The sequence below is a fragment of the Dendrobates tinctorius genome, unplaced genomic scaffold (genome assembly GCF_039654945.1).
Source record: "Dendrobates tinctorius isolate UK_male_01 unplaced genomic scaffold, ASM3965494v1 ptg000196l, whole genome shotgun sequence".
NCBI classification, from domain to species: Eukaryota; Metazoa; Chordata; class Amphibia; order Anura; family Dendrobatidae; genus Dendrobates; species Dendrobates tinctorius.
The window spans coordinates 18,874,012-18,890,937 of NW_027361863.1; the positions used below are offsets into that span (position 1 = coordinate 18,874,012).

The 16,926-nt window shown below is 44.1% G+C and overlaps 1 protein-coding gene across 1 annotated transcript in view; it reads left to right on the forward strand.

Annotated features, from left to right (window-relative positions):
- Positions 1 to 15,974, forward strand: part of LOC141056094 (alpha-2-macroglobulin-like protein 1) — an 80,927-nt gene extending 64,953 nt beyond the window's left edge. Inside the window, exons 18-22 of the mRNA XM_073552751.1 lie at positions 7,488 to 7,600; positions 9,683 to 9,773; positions 11,901 to 11,969; positions 14,000 to 14,105; positions 15,780 to 15,974. Coding sequence (XP_073408852.1) covers positions 7,488 to 7,600; positions 9,683 to 9,773; positions 11,901 to 11,969; positions 14,000 to 14,105; positions 15,780 to 15,826 — 426 coding nt within the window. The 3' untranslated portion in view covers positions 15,827 to 15,974. The remainder of the gene's footprint in view (positions 1 to 7,487; positions 7,601 to 9,682; positions 9,774 to 11,900; positions 11,970 to 13,999; positions 14,106 to 15,779) is intronic.
- Positions 15,975 to 16,926: the final 952 nt, after the last annotated feature.

The window sequence follows — 16,926 nt, forward strand, 5'->3', positions numbered from 1 at the left end:
TACCTTGTCTGGAATTGTTGCTGATACCTGCCGGGCTCTCTGGAATGTTCTTTGTCCAGAATTTATGCCCCTGCCCACCGCTGAAAAGTGGATGGAAATTGCTGACAAATTCTGGACAGTATGCAATTTTCCCAACTGTTTGGGAGCTGTTGATGGGAAACACATACGGATCATCAAACCCCAAAGAACGGGATCTGAGTACTATAATTACAAAAAGTACTTTTCAATAGTACTCATGGCGATTGCGGATGCCGGATGTATGTTTGTAGCAGTGGACATTGGAGCATTTGGCCGTGGTAATGACTCACAGGCTTTTAAAAACTCAGACATGGGCCGGAGGTTGTATGGCAACCAATTTAATTTCCCTATGCCACGGCCTCTTCCTCACACCGAAGCTCCGCCACTGCCCTTTGTAATGGTTGGCGATGAGGCTTTTCAAATGTGCGGAAACTTACTGAAACCCTACTCCAGCCGGGACTTGGACCACACCAAAAAAATATTTAATTACAGGCTGACCAGGGCCAGAAGAACTGTCGAGTGTGCTTTTGGGATTCTTGTCTCCAGATGGCGAATTCTGGGCACGGCCATTAATCTTAAACTTGAAACAGTCGATGAGGTGGTGAAGGCCTGTGTGGTTCTACATAACTTTGTGATGGCTAAAGAGCACCCGACCTTTGAACTGGACGATGATGCTCCTAACCCATTGCCTGAATTCACTCAGCACACTCTCAGGTCATCCGTTGAAGTTGGCCAAATGAGGGACCAATTTGCGGCCTACTTTATTTCTGATGTAGGACGGGTGCACTGGCAAGATGAAATGGTGTAATGTTTTTGTTTGTTTATGGTAATAAAAAACCTTATTTGATACCATTACTGAGTGCACTATATTTTTTAAACTCCAATTAAATAAAAATATATTGGAACGAGCAAAGCTGCAGGCCATGAATCGGGAAACCAATTTTTTTCAAGAGAAAATTGTGCAACTAGTTGAAAAAAAAGTATGTGATTTTCTCAAAACACAACCCTCAAAACCCAACCCCAATGAAAGTCCATGGGGAATACAAGTCAGCATTGAGTGGATGAATGTAATCTGCTCCATTCCAACTTACAAGTTATTACACTAGGCCTTGGAATGACTATACTAGGCCGTGGTATTTCAAATATGAGTATAGTAGGCCTTGGGGCTACTAGTATAGTCATATGTGAAATACCACGGCCTAGTATAGTCATACCAAGGCCTACTCGATTTTTGCCAACTAGGATCTTGTTTCACGAAAAACAAACTGGTGAAACTTGACAAGTTTCAACAGTTTGTTTTTCATGAAACCAGATTCTAGTTGGTAAAACTCGAGTATTACACTAGGCCTTGTAATGACTACACTAGGCCGTGGTATTTCAAATATGAGTATAGTAGGCCTTGGGGCTAGTAGTATAGTAATATGTGAAATACCACGGCCTAGTATAGTCATACCAAGGCCTACTGTAATAACTCGATTTTTAACAACTAGCATCTTGTTTCACAAAAAACAAACTGGTGAAACTAGAAAGAAACTTATTTTTTAGACAAGTTTCAACAGTTTGTTTTTCATGAAACCAGATTCTAGTTGGTAAAACTAGAGTTATTACACTAGGCCTTGGAATGACTACACTAGGCCGTGGTATTTCAAATATGAGTATAGTAGGCCTTGGGGCTAGTAGTATAGTAATATGTGAAATACCACGGCTTAGTATAGTAATACCAAGGCCTACTCGATTTTTACCAACTAGGATCTTGTTTCACGAAAAACAAACTGGTGAAACTAGAAAGAAACTTATTTTTAAGACAAGTTTCAACAGTTTGTTTTTCATGAAACCAGATCCAAGTTGGTAAAACTCGAGTTATTACACTAGGCCTTGGTATGACTATACTAGTCCGTGTTATTTCACATATGACTATACTAGGCCTTGGGTTGGTTTTTAACATGTATTTACCCATCAGTGTGTGTGAGCGGCGCAAACAACATTAATGAAACTTTGTAATGGTGAACCACAAATGTAAATTTATTTTTAATCACAAAAATAAACCAAAAAATTATTTTTTCCGGTGTTTGGGGGCAGATGGTTTCAATTTGGGGGTGTGCAGGGAATATGCAACACTTGCAGTTGAAGACGGTGTTTGAGGGGAAGGGGCAACAAAACTTGTGGGGGAAGGTAGTCCAGTTAAGGGAATTAAACTAGGAACACTTGGAGGAGAGGAAATCTGTTCAGGTACATTAGTTGTAATGGCATGTCGCCGTAGGCTTGTGTGCCTGGACCGACTTTGGCCCAATGCCCGCCTTGATAGATTTCGCCTTGAACTAGGGGCAAATATTGAATGTAGGTCCCCCGTCTGCTGGTGTGGCTGCTGCTGCTGCTGAGGTGGCTGCTGCTGCTGCTGAGGTGGCAGCTGCTGCTGAGGTGGCTGCTGCTGCTGCTGAGGTGGCTGCTGCTGCTGAGGTGGTTGCTGCTGCTGCTGAGGTGGTTGCTGCTGCTGCTGAGGTGGCTGCTGCTGCTGCTGAGGTGGCTGCTGCTGCTGCTGAGGTGGCTGCTGCTGAGGTGGCTGCTGCTGCTGCTCTTCGTTGGCAGTGCTCGTCCTTGCAGGAGGACTGGTGGCGGCAGTGATGGTCCAGGTTTGCAGAGTGGTGGTGGCAGGGCTACTACATGTTGTTGTAGCGGCAGGGCTGTTCCATGTTTGCCTAGTGGTGGCTGAGCTCCACGCATGCATGGGAGTGGCGGTGGTGCTCCAGACAGGAGCAGCGCTTGCCATGGTGGTGTCGGTGAAGTGACCAGCTGCACTCAGACTTGTGGTGGTGTAACGGTGGGTGTCCTGGCTTTGAATAGAGGTGTCCGTGCAGTGGTATGCAGCACAAGTCGGTAGTGAGGTGAAGCGAGTCAATGGTGGCACAGGTGGAAATGACACCACTGACTGCTGACCGTACCGATTATGCTGCATAGCCTGCAAGAAAGCATTGTTGCAGGCCTGCAGCACATTCAGCTGTTGCTCAGGACTAAGGTGTTCCGCCATGCCCTTTTCAATCTTACTAAAAAAATGGTGTGCTGGTCTGTTGAGGTCGGCCTCCAGACGGTCAAGGCGCTGTTCTACAGAATTGAAGCGGTGTTCAAAGTGGTTAAAACCACGTTCCATGAGTGCAAAACCGCTTTCAACTCTGTCGGACAGTGACTTGAGGCTGGAATTAAAGGCCTCGCTCAAATGCATAAACTCGGGCAAGACATTCCGGTCCAAGGCCCTCTGCCGCTGGCGGGTAGTGCCCGCATAACCAGTGGCAGAGACCTGGGACAGGGGAACACCTGATGGCCCAGCTTCCTGGTCACCAGCTGTGTGTGTGGTTGACCTGCAAGGTGCTTCCTGGCTGTCGGATGGCTGGGACGGGTCAGAGGACGTCCGAGGAAGGACCGCTCCAGGGCCAGGTTGCAAGGTGCTGCTCCAGGTGCTGTGGAAGAAATGAAAATCATTACTACCATGCCTTTACAAGAAGCATCAGCTGTGGATTAGAAAAACACAGATTAATAAAAATAAAAACCCAAAATTTATAATACTTACGATCTCGTGGCAAGGACCGGTCTTAGGAACTGCAACGCGTGATAGTGACGGTATCTAGTTCTGGTCCTTGACGCAGATCCACTGCGAACCTGGCCCTCAGCACGAACATCACTGTTGAAGCGGTCCTTGATCGAACGCCAACGTGTTCGGACTTTGTCCACTGTTGTTAAAAAAAAAAACAGTGCCGTCAAGGACAACAGTCAATGCGGCACAATATAGCAATACAATACTCAAAGCAGTCACTGTAGACCCCGATGACACTGTTGGGTTTCATGCTAGAATACACCTAGCACGAAACCCAACAGTGCCGTCAAGGACAACAGTCACTGCGGCACAATGTAGCAATACAATACTCAAAGCAGTCACTGTAGACCCCGATGACACTGTTGGGTTTCCTGCTAGAATACACCTAGCACGAAACCCAACAGTGCCGTCAAGGACAACAGTCACTGCGGCACAATGTAGCAATACAATACTCAAAGCAGTCACTGTAGACCCCGATGACACTGTTGGGTTTCCTGCTAGAATACACCTAGCACGAAACCCAACAGTGCCGTCAAGGACAACAGTCACTGCGGCACAATGTAGCAATACAATACTCAAAGCAGTCACTGTAGACCCCGATGACACTGTTGGGTTTCCTGCTAGAATACACCTAGCACGAAACCCAACAGTGCCGTCAAGGACAACAGTCACTGCGGCACAATGTAGCAATACAATACTCAAAGCAGTCACTGTAGACCCCGATGACACTGTTGGGTTTCCTGCTAGAATACACCTAGCACGAAACCCAACAGTGCCGTCAAGGACAACAGTCACTGCGGCACAATGTAGCAATACAATACTCAAAGCAGTCACTGTAGACCCCGATGACACTGTTGGGTTTCCTGCTAGAATATGCCTAGCACGAAGCCCAACAGTGCCGTCAAGGACAACAGTCACTGCGGCACAATACAGAGCAGGGAAATACTCACTAAACGCCTTTTTGGAGGATGCTGTGGCGCTGTCCCAGCCATCCATCAACGCTGCGGCCACCTCATTCCATAGCCGCCGGGTCACCACAATGTCCTTGTGCAGCCGGTCACGGCTGTCCCACAACGGCGAACGCTCCTGGACCAGGCTGATGAGCTGCTCATTATCCAGGTAGACGTCTTCATCCCGTTGTGGAACCTAGACAAAACACATTCATTAGAATAATCAAATTTAAATTGAATAAAAAGTTACAAAAAAAGAAACATAAAAAAGAGTAAAAATAGAAGATAAAAAATAAAGAACATTACAAATCATTTGATACATACATTCCGTATCACCACCGGGACTTGGCTTCGCTGCTCCTGCTCTTCACCCTCACTAGTCCCGTCCGCAGAAGATGATGATGACGATGTCTTAAAAAAGTTGAAAAAAACGTAAGAGATTTGGAGAAGCAGCAGATATACTTACCAGATGCACGAAAATAATCACCTCACGGTCTGCTTGCGCCAATTCCTGCCGCGATGGGGAATACTCGGATTCTGAAGACATACTGCATGTAAAAATAATAAAAATCATTAGTACATACATAATTTAAAAGGACAGGCATATAATGTAATATACTCACATTCTTCGCTGATAGAAGATGGGTTCCTTGTTGACTGTCTGCTCTCCAATCTGTCAGTGTAGTAGTGGCAGAGTTTTGGCAGGCACCTCCTTTATATAGACTTTTTTTTTTTGACTTTAGAAGATTATAACTAGTACAACAAGTGGACACCACCAAAAAAACGCAGCGCTAAAAAAACGCTTACATGCGCATGCCAGTGCGCACGTATGCGCATCCATAGGCTATAATGGCCATTTTTAGCGCAAAACGTGCGCATACGTGCTCATGCGCTTTTTTGCAGGGCCAAAAAATGCAACATGCTGCGTCTGGAAAATACAAACGCACACCCCAAAAAAACGCAGCGCATGAAAATCGCATACGTGCGCATGCCAGCGCGCAGGTATGCGCACCCATGTTAAATATAGGGGAAAAAACGCATGCGCACGTAAGCGTTTTTTTCCAGCGCAAAAAAACGCAAATGTGAAACCAGCCTTAAATGTGCTTTATACAGAATAAAGCCTCATTCATCACATCTGTCACACGGTAAACCGATCGTCCATAGCAACCAATCACAGCACTGCTTTTATTTTACCAGAGCTGTTTAAAAAATGAAACTGAACTGTTAGTGGTTACTCTGGCAAAATGAAAGATGAGCACTGATTGGTTGCTATGAGATACAAAGAGAGTTTTCCTTTTAGATCATTTTGATTGAATGGGGCCTATTTTTCTTGTGAAGATTGCACCGGATGACACTTCTCGAGTGTCATTTATCAGAACTGGTTCACAGTCAGTGTCCTTGTTGCTAATAGTATTCAATCAGAGTTCAGTTTTCATTTTACCTGCCCTGTGCCCGCAGTTCACCTGCCCTTTGCTCGCAGTTAACACCCTGGGCCCAAAGCTCACTCACCCTGGGCCTCCAGCTCACCTATCCTGGGCCCGCAGCTCACCTGCCCTGTGCCCTCAGTTCTCACCCGTCCTGGGCCTGCAGCTCACCCGTCCTGGGCCTGCAGCTCACCTGCCCTGTGCCCTAACTTCTCACACCCTGGACATAAAGCTCACCCCTCCTGGGCCTCCAGCTCACTCACCCTGGGCCTCCTGCTCACCTATCCTGGGCCTGCAGCTCACCTGCCCTGTGCCCTCAGTTCTCACACCCTGGACATAAAGCTCACCCCTCCTGGGCCTCCAGCTCACTCACCCTGGGCCTCCTGCTCTCCTATCCTGGGCCTGCAGCTCACCTGCCCTGTGCCCTCAGTTCTCACCCGTCCTGGGCCTCCAGCTCACCCGTCCTGGGCCTCCAGCTCACCCATCCTGGGCCTACAGCTCACCTGCCCTGTGCCCTAAGTTCTCACACCCTGGACATAAAGCTCACCCGTCCTGGGCCTCCAGCTCACCCACCCTGGGCCTCCAGCTCACCTGTCCTGGGCCCACAGCTCCCCTGCCCTGGGCCCGCAGCTCACCTGCCCTGCCCTCAGTTCTCACACCCTGGACCCAAAGCTCACCCATCCTGGGCCTCTAGCTCACCCATCCTGGGCCCGCAGCTCACTCGCCCTGTGCTTGCAACTCATCTGCCCTGTGCTGGCAGCTCGTCTTCCCTGTGCCTGCAGTTCCCACACCCTGGACCCGCATCTCACCCGTCCTGAGCCTGCAGCTCACCCACCCTACCACCGCAGCTCTTGCCTTGTCCTCCACTCTTCGGATCGGTTTTCAGTGTGGGTCTTCTGGCAATAACTTCATCTCATGTGGTCACATGTCAAAAGATCCAGACAAACTCATCCGAAGCGGTCCGAGGACCATTTGCGGAGCAGTGGCAGCAGGACTGATGAGAGGTGCGCCTGACATGGGTTCTTATAATCCTTTTTAAAGTGTTTTTTTCATCTCTTCATGTCCCTCAAAAATAATCAAGAAAAATGACATCCAGGAGACTATCCGTCATTTTTCTGGATTCAAATGAAAGAGAATCTCTTAAATGTCGGATTCCAATGAATCTGGAGAGATGAGAGGACTGAGCTAAAGGCAAAGTCAGGACAGATCTAGGCCGGGAACAGAAGGGTAAATGTCGGATCCAAAACCTGTATTAGAAGGTGAAGTCAGAAGGTCAAGAAAGGGATGGTGTAAGTGAAGTTGGGCCTCAAGACTCAGCCCAAGGGCACATAACCAGGCACTGCGATACTGGAGTGATTTCCTCTTTAGGTCTAGGTTTTGAGCACATTACAAGTAGAGGTGATACATGGTGGCTGCAATGTTTAGTAGACTCTTAATTTTCCTTTTAATTTAACATTTTTTTTTACATTTCTATTATATCAGTCACCTCCTGACCATTATTTCTTACAGAGCATCGCAAAATACAATTTGGAACCAGTGAAAGTCCGATCGGCATTTACTATTGATGTCAGAGTTTTCGGTGACTGGAATTCTTGTATTTTTACTATTGTTATAACAGTCAGGTAAGCTTTATATTGAAATATAGATGAACCACACAAATATAAATAATTCCACTGCGCTAAAAGATGAGCAAAATCCTACAACAGCAACAGCAGGCAACTAATACCAGAAAATATGTGGAGAAAAGTGCAAATTGGTCAAATTAGTTGTGATCGATCACTCAGTTTATCTATCTATCTATATACAGTTGTGGCCAAAAGTATTACACCCCTGCAATTCTGTCAGATAATACTCAGTTTCTTCCTGAAAATGATTGCAAACACAAATTCTTTGTTATTATTATCTTCATTTAATTTGTCTTAAATGAAAAAACACAAAAAGAATTGTCCTAAAGCCAAATTGGATATAATTCCACACCAAACATAAAAAAGAGGGTGGACAAAAGTATTGGCACTGTTCGAAAAATCATATGATGCTTCTCTAATTTGTGTAATTAATAGCACCTGTAACTTACCTGTGGCACCTAACAGGTGTTGGCAATAACTAAATCACACTTGCAGCCAGTTGACATGGATTAAAGTTGACTCAACCTCTGTCCTGTGTCCTTGTGTGTACCACATTGAGCATGGAGAAAAGAAAGAAGACCAAAGAACTGTCTGAGGACTTGAGAAACAAAATTGTGAGGAAGCATGAGCAATCTCAAGGCTACAAGTCCATCTCCAAAGACCAGAATGTTCCTGTGTCTACCGTGCACAGTGTCATCAAGAAATTTAAAGCCCATGGCACTGTGGCTGACCTCCCTAGATGTGGACGGAAAAGAAAAATTGACAAGAGATTTCAACGCAAGATTGTGCGGATGTTGGATAAAGAACCTCGACTAACATCCAAAGCTGCCCTGCAGTCCGAGGGTACAACAGTGTCAACCCGTACTATCCGTCGGCATCTGAATGAAAAGGGACTGTATGGAAGGAGACCCAGGAAGACCCCACTTCTTACCCCGAGACATAAAAAAGCCAGGCTGGAGTTTGCCAAAACTTACCTGAAAAAGCCTAAAACGTTTTGGAAGAATGTTCTCTGGTCAGATGAGACAAAAGTAGAGCTTTTTGGGCAAAGGCATCAACATAGAGTTTACAGGAGAAAAAAAGAGGCATTCAAAGAAAAGAACACGGTCCCTACAGTCAAACATGGCGGAGGTTCCCTGATGTTTTGGGGTTGCTTTGCTGCCTCTGGCACTGGACTGCTTGACCGTGCGCATGGCATTATGAAGTGTGAAGACTACCAACAAATTTTGCAGCATAATGTAGGGCCCAGTGTGAGAAAGCTGGGTCTCCCTCAGTGGTCATGGGTCTTCCAGCAGGACAATGACCCAAAACACACTTCAAAAAGCACTAGAAAATGGTTTGAGAGAAAGCACTGGAGACTTCTAAGGTGGCCAGCAATGAGTCCAGACCTGAATCCCATAGAACACCTGTGGAGAGATGTAAAAATGGCAGTTTGGAGAAGGCACCCTTCTAATATCAGGGACCTGGAGCAGTTTGCCAAAGAAGAATGGTCTAAAATTCCAGCAGACCATTGTAAGAAACTCATTGATGGTTACCGGAAGCGGTTGGTCGCAGTTATTTTGGCTAAAGGTTGTGCAACCAAGTATTAGGCTGAGGGTGCCAATACTTTTGTCTGGCCCATTTTTGGAGTTTTGTGTGAAATGATCAATGTTTTGCTTTTTGCTTCATTCTCTTTTGTGTTTTTCCATTTAAGACAAATTAAATGAAGATAATAATACCAAAGAATTTGTGTTTGCAATCATTTTCAGGAAGAAACTCAGCATTATCTGACAGAATTGCAGGGGTGTCAATACTTTTGGCCACAACTGTATGTATTTATCTTATTAATCTATTATCTATTATTCTTCTATCTATCATTGCTGTTGCCCGTTCACAGTATCCCTTTGCACAGTGGCGCACCCGACCACCAATGCTACGCTGCTCCATTGTCAATCATGCGACCTGCTACGGTTCCCTGCACAGTCAGATGGCCGGGTGCGCAACTGGGAAGGAAAACCATGAAGGCCCCTTCATTCTCCTCATCGGAAGGTTGTCCCTGATGTCATATCATTAAAACATGACCTGTAATTTCTTTTGCCACAGTTACATTGGACCAAGAAATGTGACTAATATGGTCCTCATTGAAGTGGGAATGCTGTCAGGATTCATAATATCGGGCCAAACAGAAAAAAGGGTAATAAAACAGCACTGGTACCTTGATTTGCTTCCATAATTAGGAAGATTAGGGCAGAGATGAATGGAGAGGACAGGTTATATACTGGAGATTATATGTGGTGAGGTATCAGGAGATTAGGGCAGAGATGTATGGAGAGGACAGATTATACACTGGAGATTATGTGTGGGGAGGTATCAGGAGATTAGGGCAGAGGTGTATGGAGAGGACAGGTTATATACTGGAGATTATATGTGGTGAGATTAGGGCAGAGATGTATGGAGAGGACAGATTATATACTGGAGATTATGTGTGGTGAGGAATCAGGAGATTAGGGCAGAGGTGTATGGAGAGGACAGATTATATACTGGAGATTATGTGTGAGGAGGTATCAGGAGATTAGGGCAGAGATGTATGGAGAGGACAGATTATATACTGGAGATTATGTGTGGAGGTATCAGGAGATTAGGGCAGAGATGTATGGAGAGGACAGGTTATATACTGGAGATTATGTGTGAGGAGGTATCAGGAGATTAGGGCAGAGATGTATGGAGAGGACAGATTATATACTAGAGATTATGTGTGGTGAGGAATCAGGAGATTAGGGCAGAGGTGTATGGAGAGGACAGATTATATACTGGATATTATGTGTGGGGAGGTATCAGGAGATTAGGGCAGAGCTGTATGGAGAGGACAGATTATATACTGGAGATTATATGTGGTGAGGAATCAGGAGATTAGGGCAGAGATGTATGGAGAGGACAGATTATATACTGGAGATTATATGTGGTGAGGTATCAGGAGATTAGGGCAGAGATGTATGGAGAGGACAGATTATATAGTGGAGATTATGTGTGGTGAGGAATCAGGAGATTAGGGCAGAGATGTATGGAGAGGACAGGTTATATACTGAAGATTATATGTGGTGAGGTGTCAGGAGATTTGGGCAGAGATGTATGGAGAGGACAGGTTATATACTGAAGATTATATGTGGTGAGGTGTCAGGAGATTTGGGCAGAGATGTATGGAGAGGACAGGTTATATACTGGAGATTATATGTGGTGAGGAATCAGGAGATAAGGACAGAGATGTATGGAGAGGACAGGGTATATACTGGAGATTGTGTGGGGAGGTATCAGGAGATTAGGGCAGAGATGTATGGAGAGGACAGGTTATATACTGAAGATTATATGTGGTGAGGTGTCAGGAGATTTGGGCAGAGATGTATGGAGAGGACAGCTTATATACTGGAGATTATATGTGGTGAGGAATCAGGAGATTTGGGCAGAGATGTATGGAGAGGACAGGGTATATACTGGAGATTATGTGTGGTGAGGAATCAGGAGATTAGGGCAGAGATGTATGGAGAGGACAGCTTATATACTGGAGATTATATGTGGTGAGGAATCAGGAGATTTGTGCAGAGATGTATGGAGAGGACAGCTTATATACTGGAGATTATGTGTGGTGAGGAATCAGGAGATTAGGGCAGAGATGTATGGAGAGGACAGCTTATATACTGGAGATTATGTGTGGTGAGGAATCAGGAGATTAGGGCAGAGATGTATGGAGAGGACAGGTTATATACTGGAGATTATATGTGGTGAGGAATCAGGAGATTTGGGCAGAGATGTATGGAGAGGACAGCTTATATACTGGAGATTATGTGTGGTGAGGAATCAGGAGATTTGGGCAGAGATGTATGGAGAGGACAGGTTATATACTGGAGATTATGTGTGAGGAGATATCAGGAGATTAGGGCAGAGATGTATGGAGAGGACAGTTATAGACAGTGGATTTTTGTAGATTGACATGATGGTGGATTAGGGGAATGCAAAACTGTTAGTTTGGAGGCCACTGATGGGGATATTTCAGTACGGATGTTGTGAGGACATGTACAAGAAGTTTAATTATGATCTTTAGGAAACATTGAATTGGTGACATATTTTGGGCTGCAGGTGATTGTACGGTCCGAAATTTGTGATCTAAAGCAAGATGCAGAATCGGATTTTACATGTGTGGCTTTCCCCTTCTCGAGCATGCACTGACAGCAGAGTCATAGATTGGGGAAAATTGGTAAAGAAACCACAAAGCAACCAAATGCGGTAAAAATATATATTTACATTCCAACCTTCGTTTCTTTTACAGCTCCTGAAATTAGATGTGGTGAAGAAAGTTTCCTTCCAGAAAGACGTTTGTGTCATTTACCTAGACGAGGTGAGTGAATGTCCCGTCATGTGAGAAATGATTGTATGGTGAAGTAAGGAAAATCACGTGTTGGTTCCTTATGTGAATGGATCGTCCAGGGTTGGACTGGCCCGCCAGAGAATTGGAGAATCCTCCGGTGGGCCCTGACTTCTCCTTTAGGAGAGTTCATAGTGCAAACCTTGCAGCTGCTATTGGCCCCTTGAGTGGGGGAGAAAGGTGGGCCTTCAGGATCAAATCCTCTGGTGGGCCCAATGTTCTTCAGTCTGACACTGATCATCTCTCTGACCACACGGCGGACGATCCATTGGGGGTGATTAACTGGTGACTGTGCGTTTCTTAAAGTATAGGATTCCATTTAAATAAATACAGAAAATATGATGACAACTTAGTCATCATAATGGCCACCCAGTTTTTGCTAACGTGTGTGTCTCTAATGGCTTGTCATAACAGCTAGGAGACTGCAGAAGATCGCCGCGCTGATCATCACGAGACTCCTGCGAATGCCAGCCTGTGTCCGACGTTCATAGCAGATCGTCATTTCTGCTATACGTTACAATACTGAAGCCCTGCTACGTGTAGTGCAGGCGACTGGATGAGTGCTGCCTCAGGTCTCCTAAGGGGACTATTAAAATACAGTAAAAAGTGAAACAAAAAGTTATAAAAAAATTTAAAAAACCCCACAAGTTCAAATCACCCTCCCTTTGCCCTATTAAAAATAAAACAATATAAAATTAAAAACACACATATTTGGTATTGCTGCATACTGAAATGCCTGATCTATCAAAATATAAAGTAAAATAATCCGAAGGTAAATGGCGTAATGCGAAAAATATCAGAAATCCAGATTTACGGTACATTTGTTTTGGTCGCTGCCACATTGCAATACCAGGCGATCAAAACATTGTATCTACCCCAAAATGGTACCAATAAAAATGTCAGCTTGGCGCTCAAACAATAAACCCTTACCTAGCCCCAGCTCTGAAAAATGAGAACCTTACAGGTCTTGGAAAATGACAGCAAAAAATAATAAACTATACATGTTTAGTATCTGCGTACTTACACTGACATGGGGAATCATGTTTCCAGGTCAGTTTTCCCATATGGTGAACATGATAAAAAAAAAGCCAAAAAACAATTGTGGAGTTGCACTTTTCTTTTCAATTTTACCACTCTCGGAATTTTGTTTCCGTTTTCTAGTACACGTTATGGCAAAATAAATGGTGTCATTGAAAAGTACAACTCATCCCTCAAAAAACAAGCCCTCACATGGCTATACTGACATTAAAGTAAAAAAAAAAAGGTTATGGCTCTTGGAAGAAGGAGCGTTAATAACGAAAAACGGAAAATTGCCTGGTGGTGAAAGGGGTTAAGAAACGTGGGTCTTAACACATACGTAATTTCATAAATGGCAATATTACGTATTCAGGGGAAACCAAGCGCTTCATAGAGAAACGTAATAAAAGTATCAGTAGTTTGGTATGTTATGGGTTGGAAAAAGCGACCTTGCCCAGAAAGGGGAGGCGATTGGCGCCAAAAATTACGGTATTAATGCAAGAAATGTATTGGATTCTGCTGCTAAACACCAAACATCCTAATGGGTTAAATGATAGAAATGATGCAGGTGTTTCCTAAATGAATTAAACACGTTATGAGCTTGTTCACATATGATTGGTTCTTACTGATTTTAATTATAGTCACAGATTAAGGGGCATTATCGCTATGACTAAGGGTGCGCCATACACCGGACAGGCGTCAGAGGGTTAACAACATGGAACTGCACATGTGATTTTTTTTTTAACTAATATATCAATAAAGAAGATCCTGTTTTTTTTTTATCTCTCCTGGGAATGCCAATTCCTTTCCCTTGAATTTTCATGTGCCTGGTTAAAGGCTACAGATCCACTTCTTGGTACATTTGCTGCTTCTCATATTATGGGAATGATCAATTAATTTCTTAATTTGTTGATCAGTGCCACTTATTGAAAGTTGCCTGATTTACTGCTGTTTGCATAACATCCATCTTCTTTATCTGTCTTAAGCTCTATTTAGAAGAACAATATGAATTCTCCATATCAATAAAGCAGGAGATCTGTGTCCGCGCTTTGGAACCAGCAAATATTAAAATATACGACTATTATCTGTCAGGTAAGAAACCATCAAGAAGTCAAAAGGGGTCTCGGCTTTGGACAATTACCACTTGTTAGATGAATTCCTTACAAAAAAAAAAAGCTAGACCCAAAGTAATAATCTGTTGAGATTCCTGGTACTATACATCTTGTTTCGCTGCAGTGCCTCCTCAGGGGGCATTAAATATTACACAGTGTCCATTTACATCTATAGGAAGTCTGTGTAAGGCAAGACAGGACCGGTCCTCCACTGTTAGACACTGTTTGTATCTAACCAAAAATGAAGGCCCAATTCATGTTCATGCCGATGTTATGTGAGGGAGTGTGGTGGATTGCATACACCTCTTAATGAGAAAGGTGCATCTGAAATGTGGCGGGGTGTGTGCTTGATTTTGTGCCTCGTGCCAAGGAGTAAGATTTCTAGAGTAAGGAACCCCACATCTCATCATGAATTAGATGAGCTGTAGCGTCACTCCACAACTCTTCCCATTCGGGCTGAAACTGGCATAAAAATGCCAAAAGTGTTGCACATTTTTGTGCAACCTCGCATTGCGCAAAAATTTTGCGACTTGACAAAGTTTTTTTTTATGACAGATTTCAGACAAAAAGACTTTCATGAATCGAGGCCTAAGACTCTTGAAAAGAGGATTTGCTGCTATGGATATCTTCAGATTTTCTGCAAAAAATCAATCCATTATGTAAGGGTCACAAAAATGTAAACTCACCACTAGCAATGATGGAATCTACCAAGAATCAAATTTCCCAAATCACGTGGATCTTATAGGGAAATTTGAATTGAGGCACAGTTATTTGATGCAAATTGAATGTTCTCCGGACCCCAGAGCATAATAAACGAGGATGTAAAAAAAAAACAAGACATCAATACTTTCCTCCCCTCTCACCTGCCGGATGTCCACTCAGCCTGCCGCCAAGCCCTCAACGCCTCTTCTGTTCCTCTTCTCTTGTCGTGCTCACCTTCTTTAGCCGCTTCACTCCTGGCTGTGGTTTCAGGCACATCTAGTCCTCTGATGACACCGCGTGCCACGTTGTGATGTCACTCAGGCTATGCTCACCGTAACATCATTGCATCACGAAGTGTGCAGTGACGTTAGAGGCTCAGTCCACGCCTTTCCTCCTATCACAGGTCTTTGGTCTCCATCCATCCAGTCCTGGTCCAGTCTTCTCCTCCTCCAGCTCTGCATAGGCCTTGTAACGTCATGGCGTCACAGAAGGACGCACTTCATAGGCCTAATCAGTGACAATGCCTCACTAGACATCACCATCCCATGACGTCGTGATATTGTGAGGCTTGGTCAGGGCTTGAGGGGCTGAAGACCAGACCGGCCAGGGACTGCACAGGAAAGATGAGTCTTGTGAATTGGTGAAAGTTGAGTATAATAAACCCTACATATATTATGCTCTGAGAAGCCTGAAAATTGCATTTCCCAGTTGAATCTAAGTGAATGTAATGAATTTGCATTTCAGCCAAGTTACGCATCCCTACTGGCAACCAGTTGACATCCTGTCTGGATGTGGACCTAGGGACATGTGTCATGGCATCCCTTTCAGTTCTACTGATTAGTTGAAAATCTCTGCAGAAGTTTTTGAGACCCAGGTCCTTTTATGTGAAGCTTTTTAATATTCTGGCGCTGCTATACTGATGTATTGTCTTTTTTTCTTTATTTTACTACAGAGGAAAATGCTGAAACTTCGTACAATGTTCCAGACGGTAATCTGTAATACTTCCCTTCCTGGATATAATGGGACAACATTGTAGTGACTGGGACTGTAGTGATGATATAAGCCTCGGCTCGGTCTGTGGGTGAATACTTGTAAAGTGACTATCTATACATGATGGATCGAAATAAAACTGCATTTTTACTGCAAATGTTTGTGGAACTCTTTAAGAACTGTACTGAATGATAGGCAATGGCTTAAAGGGTTAGCCAGAGGCAGGAGTATGAATTGAACCAGAGTCTTAAAGCCTTGGGGGCCCAAAAGGTACCTATGGTCCATAAAGGAAAAACATTTTTTTTAAAGACCCATAATAGTTGGAGATTTTGTTGTGGGACCCTTGAGCTTTGGGTTATGCCACCTTTCCCTACTTGCTAAGTTATCACCGCTCCACAAAATGGAAAATAGCTTGCTGAGGGTCTGACCAATGGACCCCATTGATCCAGAAAATAAGGCTCTAATGCTTCGTAAGACTGAAGAAGTGGCTGCGTATGTAAGCCAGAGCTCCATTTATTGACTGCGTGTCATGGAGATAGTCAAAATATAGCGATTGGCTATTTCTGGCAGACTTACAGACAATGAATAGAGCAAGGATGCCCATGCATGGCCCTGAGGTTGAGTGAATCGAATTCACTATGAGATTCACAAAAAAATGCTAATTGGGCATAATCCAAATTTTTTAGCGATTTTGCTGGATTTTTTTCTCATAAGGCCTGGAAAGGGTTACAAAATACAAAAATACTACACTAATTTCACCTCTCACCTGTCCCGCACGATCATCTGCTGGCTCTCCCGTTCTTGTCTTCTCTTCAGTCTTCACCGTTTGGTGCTCAGTAGGTCTCACACATCATGTCATGATGACAACGCGCAAGCCCTAATGAATGCCAAAAAGTGAAGGCTAAAGAGAAGACCAGAGCCAAAAGGATGATGGGAGACAGTGGAAGAACGGATGAGTGTCCCCTATATTATTTTTCCGGTTCCTCATGCACCTTGAAAAACCTTGACAGTTACAGAGTATATAAGAGATGTCTATGGGGTATTAAAATCATGGAGAAAACTAGGATTTCAAGGATCAAAGAGGAATAATATATCTGGAAAATTTTTAG